Source organism: Parus major, chromosome 6, assembly GCF_001522545.3.
Source record: "Parus major isolate Abel chromosome 6, Parus_major1.1, whole genome shotgun sequence".
Lineage (NCBI taxonomy): Eukaryota > Metazoa > Chordata > Aves > Passeriformes > Paridae > Parus > Parus major.
The window spans coordinates 4,847,203-4,866,075 of record NC_031775.1 but is presented as its reverse complement, the minus strand read 5'-3'; the positions used below and the strand labels follow the sequence as shown (position 1 = coordinate 4,866,075).

At 35.5% G+C, this 18,873-nt stretch overlaps 1 protein-coding gene across 8 annotated transcripts in view; it reads left to right on the top strand.

Annotated features, from left to right (window-relative positions):
• Positions 1–18,873, top strand: part of CABCOCO1 (ciliary associated calcium binding coiled-coil 1) — an 80,230-nt gene that overhangs the window by 26,888 nt on the left and 34,469 nt on the right. For all 8 annotated transcript variants that reach the window (XR_004498170.1, XM_033515813.1, XM_033515810.1 and 5 more), the window contains 3 exons: positions 3,024–3,193; positions 6,890–7,034; positions 11,234–11,306. Coding sequence is in view for 7 of the 8 variants with exons in the window: in XM_015632608.3 (XP_015488094.1) it covers positions 3,024–3,193; positions 6,890–7,034; positions 11,234–11,306 (388 nt within the window). In the remaining variant the exon portion in view is untranslated. The remainder of the gene's footprint in view (positions 1–3,023; positions 3,194–6,889; positions 7,035–11,233; positions 11,307–18,873) is intronic.

Here is an 18,873-nt window from a genome sequence, read left to right as displayed (position 1 = left end):
GTACAGATACTGTTGTCAGTGACATGTCTTATATTGAATATTTAAGATATTTAAGAATATTATATTGAACATTTAGAATATTGAAAAGATGAGCACTGGGATTTTTAGCAGAATCAGAAAAAATCTAAATCCCTGAGAAGCTCTGATTATGAAAACACAGAGTTGGCAGAAGCTTCAGAGAGAGAGGATATGGACTGTTTCAAACCTTGGAAAGTTCAGCTGGCCACGTTCCACTTCTATTCCAGTACACAGTTAAGTGTTTTTAACCAACTTGCATGTGTGCAGCCATACGAATTTGTCATGCAGAACAAAGGAATGCATGTTTTAAAACATGTATTGGAAAAAATTGGATTGGATTCCAAGTCCAAAACCGATTAGATTATGTGCTTTCCTCTGTTAGCTTTTGAGTCAGTAATTAAAGAAAGAAACTCATTTAACAGCGTATGTGTACTGTGTCTGCGAAACCCCTGAAAATCTAATGGCTGCTATCAGTAGGTCTGGAATTAATGTCCTTCTTAGGAAGGAATGAGAAGGCAGCAGGGCTTGAGATAACCTTGCTTTTTTGCAGGGGACTAAGAACTGTGATCACTGGCACCTGTATCCTTAGCTGTAGTTAAGCCAAGGATTGCTTTAATGTAAAACTTAACTGACTGAGACATGTCTGAAGTTAATACTGGAAGAATTTAAACCAAGTCCTAGCCCCAGTCCTCTTTCTTCATGTGGAAAATAGCACACAGCTATTATGAAAGACGTAGCTAATTCTGGTTTTGGATAGAGTAGACATAAATGTATCAGCAACAGTATGGTCTCCTACAAGGGAGTGTATTTTTTCGTAAATTTTGCAAGTTAAATTAAGCAGAAAAAAATTTATCATGTACCAGTAAAATGGGATAAGGCTCTTTTTAAATCTTTTGACCAGTATGGAAGTGCAGTTTAAACTTCTAAATGTTTTAGCTACTTTTAGTAATTATATATTATTTACATTAATTTTCAAATGTAATTTTTAATCAGAGGCCATATGAAAAATAACCTTGAAATGGAAACAAGTTCATATTACTACTGTAAAACCATCTAAATCAGAGTGAAAGCATGATAGTGGAAAGTGGAGACTAGTTGTGTCATTTCATCCCACAAACCAATTCCTGATGAAACACTTTTTTTCCTCCAGAATTTTCAATATATTTCTCTTTGGTTTTGTAATTGTCCTGGGGTGACTTTATGATACTGGTATCTCCAGTCGCCTGGTTTATGTTATATGTTAAGTTCTGCACCTTTAAGATTAGCTTTGAGAGCTAGGGAAGTTAAAACTGTTGGAGGCTGATGGGAATTTTTTTCTCCTGACCAGTAACTGGAAATTTCTGAGAATTGTCAGTGGTTTTGACCACTGAAAAGTGAGATCAACCTGTGAACACCACCTTAAGACCTAAGCCCAGGAATTTCTTGTTCACTTTGGTTTCCAGCTTCTGAAGAGGTAACAGGGCTCCGGTTCAGCCTCCTCCTCCTCCTACCAGGCTGGACAAGGCCGCGGAGCAGGGGACGGGGGAGGGAAGTGGGACCAGGCAGAGCCAGGCCAGTCCCCGGCTCAGCTGCAGTTTCTGCCGCTGCTGAGTTTCACCAGAGACTGCCGAGTAAGGAGAGAGAAAGCCATTGACCTGCAGCGTGCTGAGACAGTGACCACACTCCTCCAGAGCAGCTGTGAAAAAAAATCTTCTATCGTAGACAGCTCCAGCCACTGCTCCGGCAGAGATCACAGAACCATCTAAAAGCCCTGGGCAAGATTTTAACTCTCACTATCCAGATGAGACTTGCAGATTAATCCTTTTTTTTTCCAGAGAGAGAGAGTGATCAACATGTAAAAAGACACCATAAACTATCAAAGACAGTGAAGAAAGGAATTAAGCTTCAGAGGGGGAAGAGAAATACAGAGATGCTTTAATAAGCTGAAATATTTTTCTGTTAAAGCTATGGAGGTGGACAATAGTGTTCTGAAAAAACTCCTTTAATTCATGACAGAGTATTTTGGGGAGAACAGAGTATTTCAAAGTGTAGATTTAAGCAAATGGTGAAGTAGTTGTGATCCTATGAGATGCTGGAACAGAAAAAGAGAAGTAGTTGTTGAATATTTGTGGCCTTTAAGAGACAAAGAGAAAAGTTCTGTTTCCAGAGAGGCAGATGAAGAGAAATTCTGCCTTTGAATAACTCATCCTTAAAAATGACACCCCATCTTGACTCATTGACCCATAACACATCTCAGAGTGATGTGAAATGGGAGGAGAGAACTGATAGCAGAATTTCCGGGCAGCTGGCATCAGAGAAGTAGAAAGCCATGAAGAAAATGGTGTTCTGGTGAAAAAACTCCATAGATTAGCAGAAGAAGACTTCTTTTTCTCTACAAAGACTGATGAAAAGACTATAGCAAAATTGAGACTGTTTTAACCACCAAGTTTTTTGTCTCTATGTTGTCATGTGAACAGGGGAATGTCTGGGTAGTGGGAAAAAGAGGGTTTCTGGGGGTTTTATTCTGGTTTCTTATTCTTGTAGTTTTTGTTAACAAATTTTCTTTGTTCCTTTTAAGTTTTAAGCCTGTTTTGCTCTTGTTCTAATCCATATCTCACAGCAAGAAATAAGTAAGTTTTCTAGTACTTTTTTTAGTTAATGTTTTAAAACCACAACAGTAATGCTCTAGTTTTTGTTCTTTTGTTAGTCATATCTTAATACTTCAATAGTGTCTGCTGAAACCTGCAGGTAATGTTATCTAGGAATTGATGTAGCTAAATTCAACAAATTATGTATATCATTAATATAATACTATTAATAATTATATTGGTAATAAATTAATACTTAATTATATATTAATAACAATAACATACGTAGCAATTTAAGAAATTGTGTATTATTATAAGCACATATGAATAATATAGCAACTAAACAAATGTTTTAGATATAATTGCATGCAGACCAAGTATGACTTTGGAATCTGTAATTTATTTTTTAATTCCATTATTTTACTCTGAACTTTTTAGGAAGATGGAAGAATTTCTGAATCTTACACAAATAAAGACATCTTTGAAAGAAGCTATTTTACTAGATTATTATACTGCAGGATTTTGGTGGGCTAGAGAAATGAACTTCAGTCTTATGCAACTCTCAGGATTCATGGATCTATTAAATTTCACCTTGGAGAACCTCAGCAGTAAGTATAATTAAGAACTGTAAAATAAATATCTGAATTGGAAGGCAAGAATGTTTCCCAGTCATTTTAATAAAGTGATATTTAATTACAAGTAATTGTGAAGTGATTTATTTTCCTCTTGAATATAGGTATGTTAGACCTTGTACCTGAAAATAATTTTTACTGACAGATCACAATTTTTTGAGTAGGATATTCTTTTTTCTTTGTTTGTACAGTATGTGGTACAAATGGGTCAGGTCCTGAAGAGACCTTTCCTTTGCTACAGTAGAATAAATAATAATTACAGTAGAGTGAGAGCAAGGAGCTCCTAAATTCCAATTCCAGCTTCCTCAGTGACTGATTCACTGTAGCCTTGGGCACATTTCTCTGCTGTTTGAGATACTCAGTACATCCTGCTTACATTACAGCAAGTGAATTACGTTTTTTTTATCCTTGGAGGTATCAATCAACTCTCAGCTTTTTGTATGGCAAATGCTGCACTTCTGGCCCAGAATTTATGTTAACTAAGGGCTGGTGAGGGAAGTAAACTGGCATTGCTGCTGAAAATTAAAAATGACAATGGAAGGACTGTAGCTCCTGTGGCTACAAGGAAATTTGCCACAAAGCACAAGCTTGGTCTACTGGAAATGAAATAACCTGAAAAAAATGGTTGCACTGTCCTATAAAATCTTTGTCAGTGATTCTAATGCTTGCTTAACATTCACTTTGAAGATGATTATGTTGAGAAAAGTCCATCCCAGAGAAAGAGTGAAAGGGCTCAGCAGTTTCATTTAAAAGAGAAGGCAAATATTTAAAATCAAGCTCATAATAGTTATTATTGTACTCTTTCACTGTAATTTAGTTCAAGGGCCTTTCTGACTTGGAATTTTGACAGAATAAGTATGTGCTTTATGATAATTGGAATTCGAGTTGTCTTTCCTATCTCCAATGAGAAAGTATCTTAACATATGTTAACTATATTACTATAACAATGGAGCACAATGAAAACCCATCAGAAATTAGTTTTATGAGTCCATGTAATACATGTGTACAAGACAGGCTGGAAGCACAACCAGTTATTAAAGCTGACTGATGTTTTTCAGTAATGTCATCTTAGTTGCATTACGCTTTGCCAAGCTTTTAACTCTTTAAGCTGAAATTTTCTGTGGCCCTGACTGCTTTTGATGAATTTTTATATATAAAATTGCAACTGAACCAGTTCAGTGGGCTTGCAGACAGAGGCTGTGGGGAAAATGATCCTATTTTGTGTCTTTTTTTATTTTTAACAGGTCTAATGCCCTGGTGCTTTGAGGTAAAGATAAAGACTTGGCAAGCAATTGTTGTGAATTTGCTTTTTGCTGTCCTTTGAAAATCCATTTAGATTTGGCTAAGATATACATGTTTTTTAGAGAAAGAAAATATTGTTATAAATGCTTGCAGAAAACTTCTTATATTTGTTTCACAGTCCAAGGTTGAGATGAATTTTCTTGTAATTATCAAACATTTCAACTAAAAGTAAAATTCTAATGTCTTCTATGTTAACGACCCTTTCATTTCTTTTCCCTGCACTGGACCCAGTCAACCTGAAGAATTAAGCTGACTTGGCCATAATAGCAAGAGTAGCAGAGGGCGGGAAGAATAGATTTAGACATGGAGGGTAGTGGAAATAGATTTAAGTCTGGTAAAGCAGCAAGGAGAACAGGAGGTCTTGCTTAATGGGGAGTCAGAATGAGTTACATGATTTGATTCTCTTCTATCCATTGAGGGTAAAGTGCTCCTTACCTCACAGAAATGCTGCATGAGTCTTCCTGAGACAGGTGGCTGGGACTGAAAATTAGGTGTGCAGAGGAAAAAGAAAATTTGGCTGAGTTACCAACATATTCAGGGTCCAAGCGATCCTGTTATGTGCCTTTCCTTCCCTATAAAGAGTGCTATTTCTGGTTCTGTTGCTTTTCCTCATTTCCTATGGCTTCTATTTCCTCTGCATTCTCTCTGTTTCTTTCTTTTCCCTTCCCATATGGTTATTTATATTTTGTTGCCTCTCTTACTGAAAAGTGAGGTAAAGTTTTCAAGCCATTGATTGCTGTACCACTAAAGGGCAAAACTATGAAAGAACAGAAGTCTTCTAAGTATTTTAATTTGTTTTCTGTATGAAAAAACCCAAGGAGTGTATCAGTAGAGACTTAAAACAATGAGGAAAATAAATTTATTTCGCCACTGGTGGATATTTCCCCAGTTTTTCTGTAGATTTTTTTAGACATAAAAGGAAAAAATAAATGGTGTTTGAAGGTTTTTTTTTTAAACTTCCCATGGTTCTAGTGATGACATATGTTATATGGACTTTTTGGGTGAAAAACAAAGTCAAACACTTTATTAACCAAAAAGAAAAACACTGACAGAGGCAGGAACCCAGGATAAGCCTGAGTTCCACTACAACCATACCAAACACCCTCCTTTGGAATATAAATCTCCATAGGAGGACCACAAGTGAAGTCCCACTGCCACCCTTATAGACTCCCCTCTGTCCAGGATTGGTCTGTTTACAATCCACTTTCTGACTGGCCCATTTCCAGGGCTCTCATTGATTCTTAATGGGGTGCACTCCAGGCCAATCGTTCCTCCAGGGTGTTGAGTGATTTGTCGCTTCTTCCACCAATTGTTGTCTACGATACAGATGTCACTCTTAGGAGGTCATATTCTGGAGTGTTCTATTGGTTTGCTGAATCCTCCATACTGCCAAACGATACCCTGCCAGCCCTGGGCCACCCCCAACTCCACCTGACCACACCCATACCAACCACCGGACCTTGCCCATTACCCTTATACAAACATGAGAACCCGAACTCTCTAACGACAAATACTAACCATTAACTAGAAACATATTATATTAAATAACCATTAACTTATAACCCAATGTTAACAATCAATCAACTTGTTACAACTATTGGTTTACTTATAACAGCATATGCTATGTGCAAATCAGAAAGATGAATCCTTTATTTTTAGAGGTTCAACAAGCGCTGATACATTTCAGATTGTCCTCTTTGTCAAGACAGTTGTCAAACAGAATTTAAATTCTAATTCCAACCTGTTTTGGCATTTGGTTTTGATTTCCAGGGTAAAAATGTAAAGTAATTATCTTGTTTGGAATGATGCAAATATCTCCAAGTTTGATGATACATGCAGGGTCTTATGAATATTCATGTTTAATCTATTATGACTGTAAGCACTTATTCATTTATTATATTAATATATAATATATAAATTATTATTATATAAGGTGAAATATTCTTCACCTTTTTTTTTATCTGTTCCTGTATTAATGGATTATGTTGCAAGAGGCATGGTCAGAAGAATAATCTTTTACAATTCATAAGCACCAGACTATTTAAGGAAAAACATACTCTGCCTCTCAAAATTGCTTATTATTCTGCCTGTGGTTCTCTCAGCATAGGTAAGAGGTGAAGCTGTAGTATCTTGAACACCCATTATTGTGATCCTTCCACTGTGGAGGCAGAGTGGTGGTTTTGTAGTGGAATTTTAATGGACACTTTACTGATGAGAATAATGGCAATAAAATGGTTTGACTGCTGTTGGTTTAAAGTTCTGGGTCATAACTAAAACTTCAAGAAGTCTTATAATTAAAATGGGCCAAAAAATCCAATCCCACCTTGTCATGTTTATACATGGATTTTGTTCTTTGGGATTACTTTGCAGGCAAACATATGACCTTGGGAGATAATTTAAAAGAACTTGAAAGAGCATTGGCTGGAATAGGAGAAACTGAGTCAGCAGAAAGAGGTGACCTGAATTTATTCAGCATTGAGCAAGCCAAAGCAATCATTGATTACTTGGTTGCCAGGTATTTATTTCTGCAGAATCTGTTCTTATTTCAGTAATCTAATATAGTGGGGAAATGACTGATAAAATAGCATTAACAACAAATACAGCATCAACTACTATATTATTATTATTATTATTATTATTATTATTATTATTATTATTATTATTATTATTATTATTATTATTACACTACTACTAATACTAGTATTTTATTTTACTGGATACCTTCCTACTATGCCAATGTATTGCAAACACCAAACTTTATATCATGAAAAAGGAGAGAGAATATGCAAGGAGCAGTAAAGATCTGGCCTCAGATGTCAAAGCCCAGAAAATAAATTTAGACTGGAAGTTTATCAAAATGTAAGATTATGCTGAAAATATTCCTTTTGGATTTTGTTTCAAGTGCTAAAACAAAAAAGAGTGGTGGCTGGACAATATTCTTGTTTTGCTTTTAAAAGCTACTTTAACATTCCATCTAAATAAAATTGTAACTCTTATTCTCTTATTTACATCTTCTCTAGAGTCTATTATTCTAAGTATTGGTCTGGCCTTGACAGTTATAGGGGACTGAAGTGATTTCAAGTTGTGTACTTACAGAATTAAGGTTTTGATCATATGGGAATCATAAAAATGTTGCATTTCAAAATCAGCAAAAATCAAGTATGTATATGAAAATATTTTGTGACAGGTCTTAGCTTTTAAACAGAGACACAGAAAGAGATACAAACAGCAGTAAATTTATTATTTATTTGAGAAAATTACTGAGTCTGATAGCAACAGGAATGCCTCTGTATAAAGTTTTTACTGTACAGTAGTTTGTACTCACGTTCTTCAACTGGAATTATGTGGTTAAGGCAGTGGCTGTACTGATGTACCCCTGTTTGCGGTACATGATGGACAGAATGGTTCTCAAGCTGTTTAACCATCCATGAATATCAGGGGCAAGGAGATGGAAAATTAGTAAATTACTCCTGTAGTATATGCTCATCCACTGTACTGCAGCTGTAGCCTTTCAGCCCATTTTCTGCCCTGAAAGGGGGTGATGGGGGGGGTGGGGGGATGGGGCTATTTGTGGCATATGGGCATAAAAATTGGGTAAGATCGTGATTGATCTATATATAGATTTGTTGGGAATTTTCTGACTGTTCTTTAGGAAAAGTTTAACACAGCAAAGAAGGGTTTTTTGGAGTGTTTTCCTGAATGCAGAAAAGTATTTTCTCTTGAAGAAAGGTAAAATACTAGGGTAGCTATTAGCTTTCCAGTTTAGAGTACTTGGATTCAGATGGGGATTTAAACCCATTGCAGGCAATTTCTCTTATGATTGGACTATAAAATATGTCTCTTTCTCCTGCTGTCTGATTTTTTTCTTTCATTGCTTTTTCATGGAAAATATAAAGCACTTAAGGTTCTTCCCATAAGAAATGGGAACATCTCTTTAAATCCCTAATTTCTGTCGTCAAGGCAAATTAATGTCCTGCCAAGTACTAGCCCTAAACTAAAAGGAAACTTGGCATTTTAAGATGTCTCAGCTCCTTTTACTTATGTCTTCCTGTCTGTCTTTTATATATTTATATGGAACAAATGTTCTTTCCAAACAGCATATCTATAGCTCTTGTGTAAATTATCTATTGAGAGATATCTTGTCCATGAAGTAATTCCTTCACAGTTGGAAGAATTTCATCCAGGAAATTAGGTGCTCCATCCTGCTTCCACCAAAGTATTAGCTGGGCAGGAATACAATCAAACTGCAAAACTTTTGCAGCAGAGTGGTATTTTGACCACCAAATATGTGGTGTTGTATGTCCAAACTACTCAATTTATTACAAATGTGTGCTGTGGCCATGTCATGGATGTAGACACATACACTGAAATGTATCATATGTGTCCAATTTATGCAATCCATTGTTTCAGTCACTGGAATATTTTTTTCTAAATAAGAATGGAATTAGAACACTTAAATGGGTGTACTTTAAACTTTATGAACTTAGAAGTAGGTTAAGTTTTATTACAATTCAAATTATTGTATTAGTTCAATATATTTTTTCTTGTTTAATATTAGATGATAAGCCTGTAGCTTTTTTCCTACTCAAAACAGTATGACACATTGTAGTTCAGATCACATTTTTACAAATGAGCTGTAAACCGATGGCATTTATAATGGAAACAGGGACAAATGCTTAACCACACTGGCAGAAGCTGTGCAGCAACTACAATGACACCTTCAGGTTTGGTGGAAGGTTACAGTTATCATCTTTTTATCTTGTCTTCTTGGGCAAACATACATTAACATAGCTCCTGACATTTCATTTTCAGGAAGCAGTGGAGCTGGGGAAATATGTCATTGTTAATCACCTTCAGATTCTCATACGACATCATAAGAGGGCCTATTCTTAACACTATTACTTAAACAAGTAAAATTATTTCAGTGCAATTGCTAGAAACACAGTTATGAAATTTTTAAATTGTTCACAACAAACATAAACAAAAAGGGGCATTTTGTATAATGCCTGATAGAAGAAAGAAAACTACAGTTTTTTCTAAATAAATGTGGATGTCTAATTTGTGTGATTTGATTTAAAGAGCATTAAACAGAGGAATTTTTTTCTTCATACAGGATTATGGGCACCAGGTTGAACACAGATATTTTTAAAAATAAAGACATAAAATTCAGAAATGCCAAAAACAATTACTTACATTTTTGGGTACTTATATTAAATTATATGTAGCTGTAACATAGTCCATAAAGAGTACCATAACACATCTGGGGGGAAAGGGGAAGTAAAATACCTGACTTTTAGGTGCTGTAAATCAGGATTATTTCCAAAGCACTTGGATAGGAGAACAAATTTGAAATATTAATTTCTGTCAATCTGATTGGAAGGATATATGTCTTATTTCCTGTGTGTCTGTGATGTTCATAAAATATTTTTTGTCTTTTTTCATATAATCTGTGTTAGAATTTTACCAAATGACAGGTGTGTATGAAAGGGGACATAGATTTACATAAATCAGTGTGAGTCATTTCCAAGTTAAGTCCTGAACTCTCTTTAAACATATTTTCTGTGTCTCTACTGAAACATGTCAGGAATTCTTTGGTGAAGTGTTGTAATAAAAATGTACTTAAATTAAATTGCAAATACTGTAAGAACTTAGTTAATTTCCTGTGTGCTTTGGGTTTGGGGGAAGGCAGCCTCTAGCTGATGGCAGCCAGACTTCTTACATGGGCCTTACTGGTACCAAGCTGATGGTACTGCTGACCCAACTGATGGGTCTTCCAAGAAAAGAGCCTGTGTCCTGTCCCTAGCCAGAAAGCACAGGAACCAGTTACAGATGTTCACTGCAAATATTGCCACACCTTTCATGGATACAGCAGGCAGGACTGTGGTAAATTCTTGGAATCATTCTTCAACCTGGACTTTAAATGAAATCACAGAGTTTTAAATAATATGTTGAAATGACATGACAGAAGGCAGCAGTTCTGTACCATGACTGTAAGAGAAGAGCTAATTGTAACAGATGGACTGTGACAAGCAAAACTTTTGGTTAAACAAATGCTATATCATTGATCATTAGAAAAGGAAACAAAGAAAATGATTTAAAACATGTGAAATAGCCATGCGTGTTTTAATGAAGATAAATATTTTAGTCCATTGACAAAGTCTATTTAAAGTTACTTTTGTTGTAATACACAAAACTGCTGTGTGTTAATCTAGTTTTTTTTTAGTTTTTCTTTGAGGAAATACTACATTGATTTTTCAAAGTGACCTTGAGAGAATAAATACTTCTATTCTTTATTGTTTTGGTGTTCCAAGATCAAACTTTCTCCCTGTACTGGCAGCCCATCCCAGAATCTGAAAGCTGGTTTAGCTTTGTTTCCTTCTTGTCTGCTATTGCTGATAATAAAAGGCATAAGTATCCTGGTGATAAGTGTTTCAGGAACTACATTTTTTCAGAGTAGAACTTTGTCATCTCAGAGTTCAATTTCATAAAGACTAAGTGGATGTATTTTTAAGTATTGCACTGTATTTTCTACAGCCATCTGTAGAATAAATCCTTTTTTTGTTTGTTTTTTGTATCTGAAATTAAACAACTGTTTCTTTTTAAAATTTGGAATGTTACATGCTGGAGGGTAACTCTTAGTTTAACAAAACTTATGATATCGTTACCTTTCCAAAAATTTACAGCTGGGGTAATCTATATTATCTTGTTTTTCAGTGTATTTAAAAACTATAAAGCGTATGAATACCTCTTCCATAGTCGTGGAGAAGAACCTGTGATAAGTAATGAGGTGAGTCGTCTATATAGATGGAACTCATTATGCAGATACTTAATGAGTGCACCATGGCATGTGTTTTGTATTGCTCAAAGCAATCTCATGTCAACATCCCTGCATTACTAATGTAAAACGCCTGACTGAAGAGCGCAAGTTAAGATGTTTTGATCCTCATATTCAAAATTAATTTGGGATTTCAAAAAAGTGTAAATGCATTGGTTAAGTTGTTAGTTGTGTAAATCAGAAACACTTTCATATAGGTATTTGTAAATTGATGCATGTAATTTGTATTAGCAGTGTTAGTCTGAGTCTGCTTTAAAATCAGCAATCAAAGTCATAAAATGTTATGTGCCATTGCCTAGTCTGACCACAGCCCTAATAGAGATGTATGCATGTGCATATACAGAGTTTTGTTTCTATTGTAGCCACCAAGAGTTAATTATATAGAATTATATTATATATGGTAGACTATGAAGAAAGAAGCAAGCTAGAAGCTGAGCATTTTGAAAGAGTTTGCTTAACAATAGTGAGTTGGTTTCACAGTGAGCTTTGTCATGTGTTCTAACTTACATGTGAAAAAATACATAAGGAAATGTGCTGATGCAGAATGTGGCCTTTAATCAAATGGACAGGTTAATCAAACAAACCTTCCTTTAGCCTGACAGTGTTTTTTGAGGATATATGTTATGATAAATTAAAAAATATTTGCATCTTAAATATGTATTAGGAGCTAACTGATTGCCCAGAGAGGCACAGTAGTATAATATGGTACCTATATTTTAGCTTATCAATACACAATGAAGTTAAAATTGGTACACTGGAAAAATTCCTTTACACTTTCAGCTGTTATTTTTGACTCTGGTGATGTGGGATAATTGCTTTCCATGTTGCTTTTAAGTAGCCATATTATAAAAATTTTATATATTATAAAATATATATTATATATATTATTATTCCTTGGCATGGATGCAAATATTTGGAAATTATTCTATTAATTTACAAGGTGGGTTAAAATTCCAACTATGATGAAATTGGTGACAAAACTGTCAATACAAAGGTAGAGCAGAACTTCAGCATTACTATGTTAGGGTGGGGGCTTCATATTGGGTAATTAGATCAATGGGTGGTTAGCACTCCTTAATTGGTAAAATTGATTTTAATGAGGCTTTGATTAAGTGATTCTTGTGTAAACTTGAATCATGAATCTTAGAAGGTTTTAGACTGGCTTAAAGGAAATGTCTTTGTGTTTCCTGAAGTCTCATTTCTGCAATGGTGAGATCATCATGCACTGTCCCAGCCGCAGGACAGGGGTTGCCCTGGACAGGCTCTGCTAGGGAGCACCACCTCTGCTGAGGGTACCAGCACTTCTGAGCAATGGTAGAAATTAATTTCAGGGAATTACTTCAGTGATGGTCCATCCAAGCAACAAGTGTCATCTGCAGCTACAACTATCACAAACCCCTGCATGACAGTCTTTAGCTGTAACTCCTTTATGGCCTTTTCTTACCAATGGTGCCACTTCACTTTAATCCATCTGTTTTGTATTCTGAGCTCCATGGCAGAGAGTTTTTAATTTGTCCAAGTACACTCCAACACCCAAGGAAATCAATACTTATATTCTATTAGAGTTCATTTTGATAGGGTGATGCATTGTTGTTCAATAAGTAAAAGTTTAAGGTATTGAAGCTGCACATACAAATTTATGGCATTATTTGCACTTTATGTGTTAAAATGTGAGGAGAGGTGAACTCAGCATAAACTTCAAGTTCTTTCACTGTAGCTTTGTTTTATTTAAAAATTCTTATGCATAAAAGAGATCATTACTTCTATCTTGCAGTCCCTTAGAGGAACATAGCTTTTGGGCTGCAGTGTTTTGGGGTGTGTGGCTGTGGTAGGGGCACACCTGGGGTCAATTGCTTTGCAGTCCATCTGCTCAGGGAACAGGAGATCAACTGGGAAATCCATGTCCTGAAAGTAGATAGTAAATCTGTGCTGAAATTTTGGCTGCTATCCTGTTATGTAGACCAATACCTTACAAAAAAAAAAGAAAAAAAAGCCACTGCAGACACACCACAGCTCAAAGCTGAATGTGATTCTGACTCTGAGTGCAACTAATGTCTAAAAAGTTTTCCTTTATCTCCAGCAATAAAAGCCTGTTCTTTTGGAATAAGACACTGTAAATTGTTACAGCCAGATTTGCCTAAATAACAAGAACCATGGTGTTCCAAGAGCTTAATTACAGCATTATCTCCTTTTGCAAATGAACACTTTGAGACGAGTCAGTGAAATTACTTACTTCAACAGAATTGATTTGTTTCCACTGAAATGGCTTTAGCTCAGTGAGTATGTGTGCCGAAAGAATTACCTACAGAATAAAAGCCCAACAGCCTCAGGAGAAGATCTGCTTCTTTAAAAGAGATGAAGGTACAGCAAATAAAAGCTGTACTCAATGTTGTAATATATATCCTTTTAGGGAGACCACAGTGTGTGTTTCCCAGAGAAATCTTATAGCGATGGGTTGTAAAATCATTGGAACTTTTTTTTCTTTAGCACAGGCAATTATACAGTGTTCTCAATCAAGTTTCCTTTTTGATCTTTCACTGCAGTTATTTCCAAATGACCCTGTCATTTCCTGTGTAGAATAAAATCAGACGAGAAAAGAGAAATTACTCAAAACTCAGATTATACATACAACTGTGGTTGTGCCACTTAACAAAATCTAAGTTATTTAAATGTAGCACATAATTAGTGGAGCTTCACAGTCTGATTAATATTCTGTACTTGATGCAGCTAGTATAATAAAGCCACCTCTGTAAAACACAGTGTTCAAGTCTTTAAGAAAAGGTAACAAATGCCAGGATAATTTAAATTTTGGTTTTTTTTTTCACATTGGCTAAAGCCTTTAAACCTCAAACTGCTTGAGGTGATCATACTGCCTAGGAAAAAAAAGGTTAAAACAGAAAGAAATAAATGCTTGGTTAAATGATAAAACACACATCACACATAACCTACTTTGACAGTATTTAAAATTTAAAACTTGCCTTTCTAGATATCAAATCCCTTACTTCTCCTTCATTCTAGATCTACAAAGACCTATATATTATGTATGCATGAATACCTGTTAGAAAACATGATGGTATAAAGAATTGCTGAGAAGTGTTAACATTGCCAAGTAAATTAATTGCTGTTTTCCCCTGTTACTGTTATGGGCAATTCCCCCCATTTAGAATGATTACAGAAGAGGCTGTGCTTTAGCGGTTCTGTGGCTATGATCCAAAATAAAATGCAAGTTGTGCTACCATTAGAGTTCTTCAGGAATATTGCTGTTAAAGATACTGTTTTTTTTCTTTCTGCCTTTTCTGGACATTTTGCTCTCTAGCTGTGATTTAGTACACCTATATTAGCTTGCAATTTCAAGGAAAGCAAAAGGAGTACAGACTAAATCTTGACATGCAGGGATTCAGTGGAGCAATTTCTATTAACATGTCAGATCTTATAACAAGGGCTTAAATTGTTAATACATGAATTGTGTAGAAGTTTTTATTCTTTTCTATTTCTATGTGTAGTTAATTTATTTTGCTTTAATAGGATGATATAATACAATATATTTTACAATTTTTTTCTCTCATTTACAAATTGAACCTTACATTGCAGTTCATGTTTTTTGCTGCTCTCTGTTGTGTATTTTTGGATGGTATGGTGCTAAGATCTTTTGGGATTATGTCTGCTTTGAAACATTTCCTAATAAAAATAATGTGGTTCGTAAATCTAGTTTTTTTCCTAGTTGCTTTAGCCAGGCTGATGGAGTAACCTGCTATTTTATGGCCCAGATGACTAGCTAAGTTTGGCTTCTTGAAATAGTAGTGTACAGTGTAATTTTCTTTAGAGATGTCATCGTGGGTCAGGTTGCAATAAGAATATTGAAGATTAAATTTAATGGCAGTGCAGATTCAGTATTATAGTAGTCACGAGATATCATCCTCTGTACTTAGAGTTCCAGACTAGTTTCCATTATTGCTTTTGTTCCATATACTCCTTACTTTCTGAAGCATTAAGCTTTTGGACTGTGTCTGGTCCTTATCCAGTTGTGGGTTGAGTTGGGTTTTTTTTTAAAGTTTGAACCAAATACCTTCTTTGTTTGAATTTAAGGAGGTGGATAGGAAGAATATGCTTTTTGAAAGCTAATAAAGCTTTTTTTTCTTCTGATGGCAAAAACCCTGAAGTCTGGGACTTAACTTTGATACGTAATCCTCATTAGGTGTTACGTATTTGGATTGGTTAATCAATCACTGTTCAAACAAATTTGCTCCATAATTTCTTGAGAACTGCATTTTAGAGATGTATGAAACTGGAAACAGTTCACACTATGGAAACTCATTCCCCAGCTAATGGAGTGCTTTTCAAAGCTTGGAGGTTTCAGATATTTTTAGTGCCTAAAAACCAGTGAGTTGATTTTTTGTAGCATTGTTTTCTATATATAACCATGGCAAAGATACGAAGAAGAGCATGGGACTGGAATGGATGTCTTCAATTGTTAGCTCTCCTGCTGCTTTCTCATAGGGAAATATTCATATTCCTCTTCAGAAACCTGTCAAACTCCAATTTAAAAAGTTACTCTTTTTTTGTCTTTGCTCCTTTAGTAAGGGAAGTGCCCTGATACCTGGTTCTGTAATTGTTATAAAATTTCAGTTTTGGTCTGAGTGTATTCATGACAAGCTTATTTGTTCTTGTGCCAATTTGTGCCAGTATTTACCTTTCATCCCCAGTGTTTATTTTTCCAGTGTATAAAGAAGACAGCAATCTTACTGTCAGCCTTCATTCAGCTTGACTAGAAAAGCCAGCCTTCTCTAATCTTTGCTTTAAAGGTAGACTTTGATACACATGTGTTTACATTCGTACCAGCCTCTTGTAATCCTTTTGGCCTTCTTCTACAATTGTTCCACGTTAAATCAGTTTTGTTAGAACATAAGTGACCAAACTGACATAATATTGTTGCTGAGATAAAAGCAAGGCCTTGTATAATATCAATAGCTCTTTCTTTTCCTGTGCTGGGAATAGCCTACATGATAGGTCCTAGAAGCACATTTTATACCTGTATTTTGTGGCTATGTCATCATATATCTGCTAATCTAGTTCTCCTTTGTTATTGTATTTTCTAGCTGAGGTACTCCAAGTGCACTGTAGGCTTTAAAAAAAAGATGTCCCATGTCCCCACAATGTCACCTCCCAATTTGTCATTGAATACAAGACTGAATAGACTTCAAGGGTGCTCATCTGTGTGGTATTCCTGCCCACTCATAATTTGATCATGTCTCTCACATTGCATTTGTCTAGAAAATTATTTATTTAATAAACTATGAAATTAGTCTGGCATCATGTATCTTTGATAAACTGAAGTTGTGTTACATTCCATTTCTCTTTTGTTTCCATGCTCTTATTTATTTTTTTCCTTCAAAACATGTTTCTCATGCCTTTACTGCTATGAAGATCAAAACTACAGCTTCAGGAGTAGGTTCATTATTTTCCAGTTATGGGTGTTTAAAACTGAGACTTGGTCTTTTGATGTCTGAGGGGAAATTTTTGATGTCCATTACAGAAGTGTGCTGTACCCAAGTCCAGATTACTGAAGTAAGCAGCTGGAGAGCCAGTAGGTTTTTGACAAAATTCACAGATATCTAGCTCTTTGGTCTTGAGGCTTGCAATGGGTGTAAACAGAGATCTTGAAGGACTTGTGATTAGTCTGAATGAAAAGTGGAGTCTGTTGGAATTGTATGCAGTGGTACTTCAAATATTTAAGCATCTTTGTCTAACAGAAACAGCCTTTGTTTTCCAAAGATAGTGTTGATATACTCATTTGTCTGTAGGAGAGCTACACTGAGCTTTAGCAGTTACAGCTCTATGCAGGACACATACTGATGGTCTTTTAATGCAGTTTTAACATTCCTGAGTTTTGGTAGCTGAACTGCTCTGCCCTAAAAGCTGGTGAAAGCTCCAGAGAGCTTGTGGAATTCATTAGCCAGTGCCGAGTACTTTTACAATGCTTTAGAGAATGATTAACAAATCATTTTAAAAATTATTTTCTTAAGAAACATCAGATACAAAACAAGCCTGCTTTTTAACTCAGTAATGTGTGAAGTCACGAAATAAAAGAATTCAGACAGGACAAGTGCCAAATAGCTGACATGGGCTATGCCTTCACTGTACAGAGCACCATGGTTCTGACCAGCCAGTGTTTCATCAAGCACCTCTTTTTAACAACCCGGGAACTTTAATTTGAATTGACCTATTCACATACACAGAATTAAACTGAAAAGCGACTGGGGTCACATTGTTCAGCGCCCTAGAGGATGAAAAGCTAAAGATACTAGAGGGGAAAAAAAAAAATGAGGTTCATGATCTATGAGTTCAATTCTATTTAGTTCAGTTGTACAGTTGACAAAGCACCACATTTTTTGACTGTATGATGTTAGAGAGAGGGAAAATCCTTGAATTCTTGGCAGGAGAATATTTCTCGAACTATGCAGGAATTGATATATACACAGATGTGCTCTATGAGTTTTTTAATAATTTATTTAGAAAGTGGCTTGATTTCCACTTTCTGTGTGTTTGCATCTATGTGTTGGTATGTGTGTAAACATACATAATTGTGATAAGAGCAGTAATGGCTTATTTATTTGATGGAATGCAGGTCAGCTAAGAATTGTAGACTTTGACTGGAAGCATAGTCAGTACATTAATGACAGCCTGTTTCTGCTATTCATCAGAATGTTCTATGACCCAAATGATGAAGTGCTCTATCAGAAGACTACAGCACGTTTAAAAGTGGTTATCAATCAAGCTGTAAATTTTAATTCAAGACATTGAGATTGGCAGAAATGTATTGATTTGGAGAAGTTTTAAAGCGGTTAAGCAAACTGAACTGACTGTTAAGCAAACTGAAGTCAGACTATTAGGATATGAATTTCACTTTACTTTTCTAGTATTCCAGAATAGCTCACTCTGTTGATGCCCTTTGGGAATTCTATTTATTTAACTTGACCAACATGAAAGAAAGTACTTGGAGCTGAGCAAAGATCAGTAATTTTGTTTCATAGGAGAATCTGATAATTTTGCAGTTTGATTTAATTCCAGTTTAAAACAAAAAAAACCAAAAGACACGTAACAGAATTACTATTTTTATATGTCTGTGTTTAAACTCCCTGACACAAAAGTAGTGCTTTTGAAGGTCATTTCAGAGCCCCAGTTCCATCCTCGTGCCATACAGCATAGCTGGCTCTGCTGAAGCAAGACCCACATGATCTAGGGGTCCTCAGCTTGCCACAGGACATGTTGCTGGGGAGACAAGAATCTAGAAAACAGGATTCTTTATCAGCCAGTGTGGCAAACCATTGGAAGGGCTTTATATAAGCTGGTGAGAGCTGGGTAGGTTGTTGCTAGTACATTGGCAGAAAGTTATTTGCACAATAACTAAACTTTAGGAAGTTCAAAGAACAGAACTTGAAAGGAATCTTCCAAAAACAAATTTTATTTTGAGCCCAATGCATTATGTCTGCTGCAGAACAATGCTATTTTCAGTATTAAA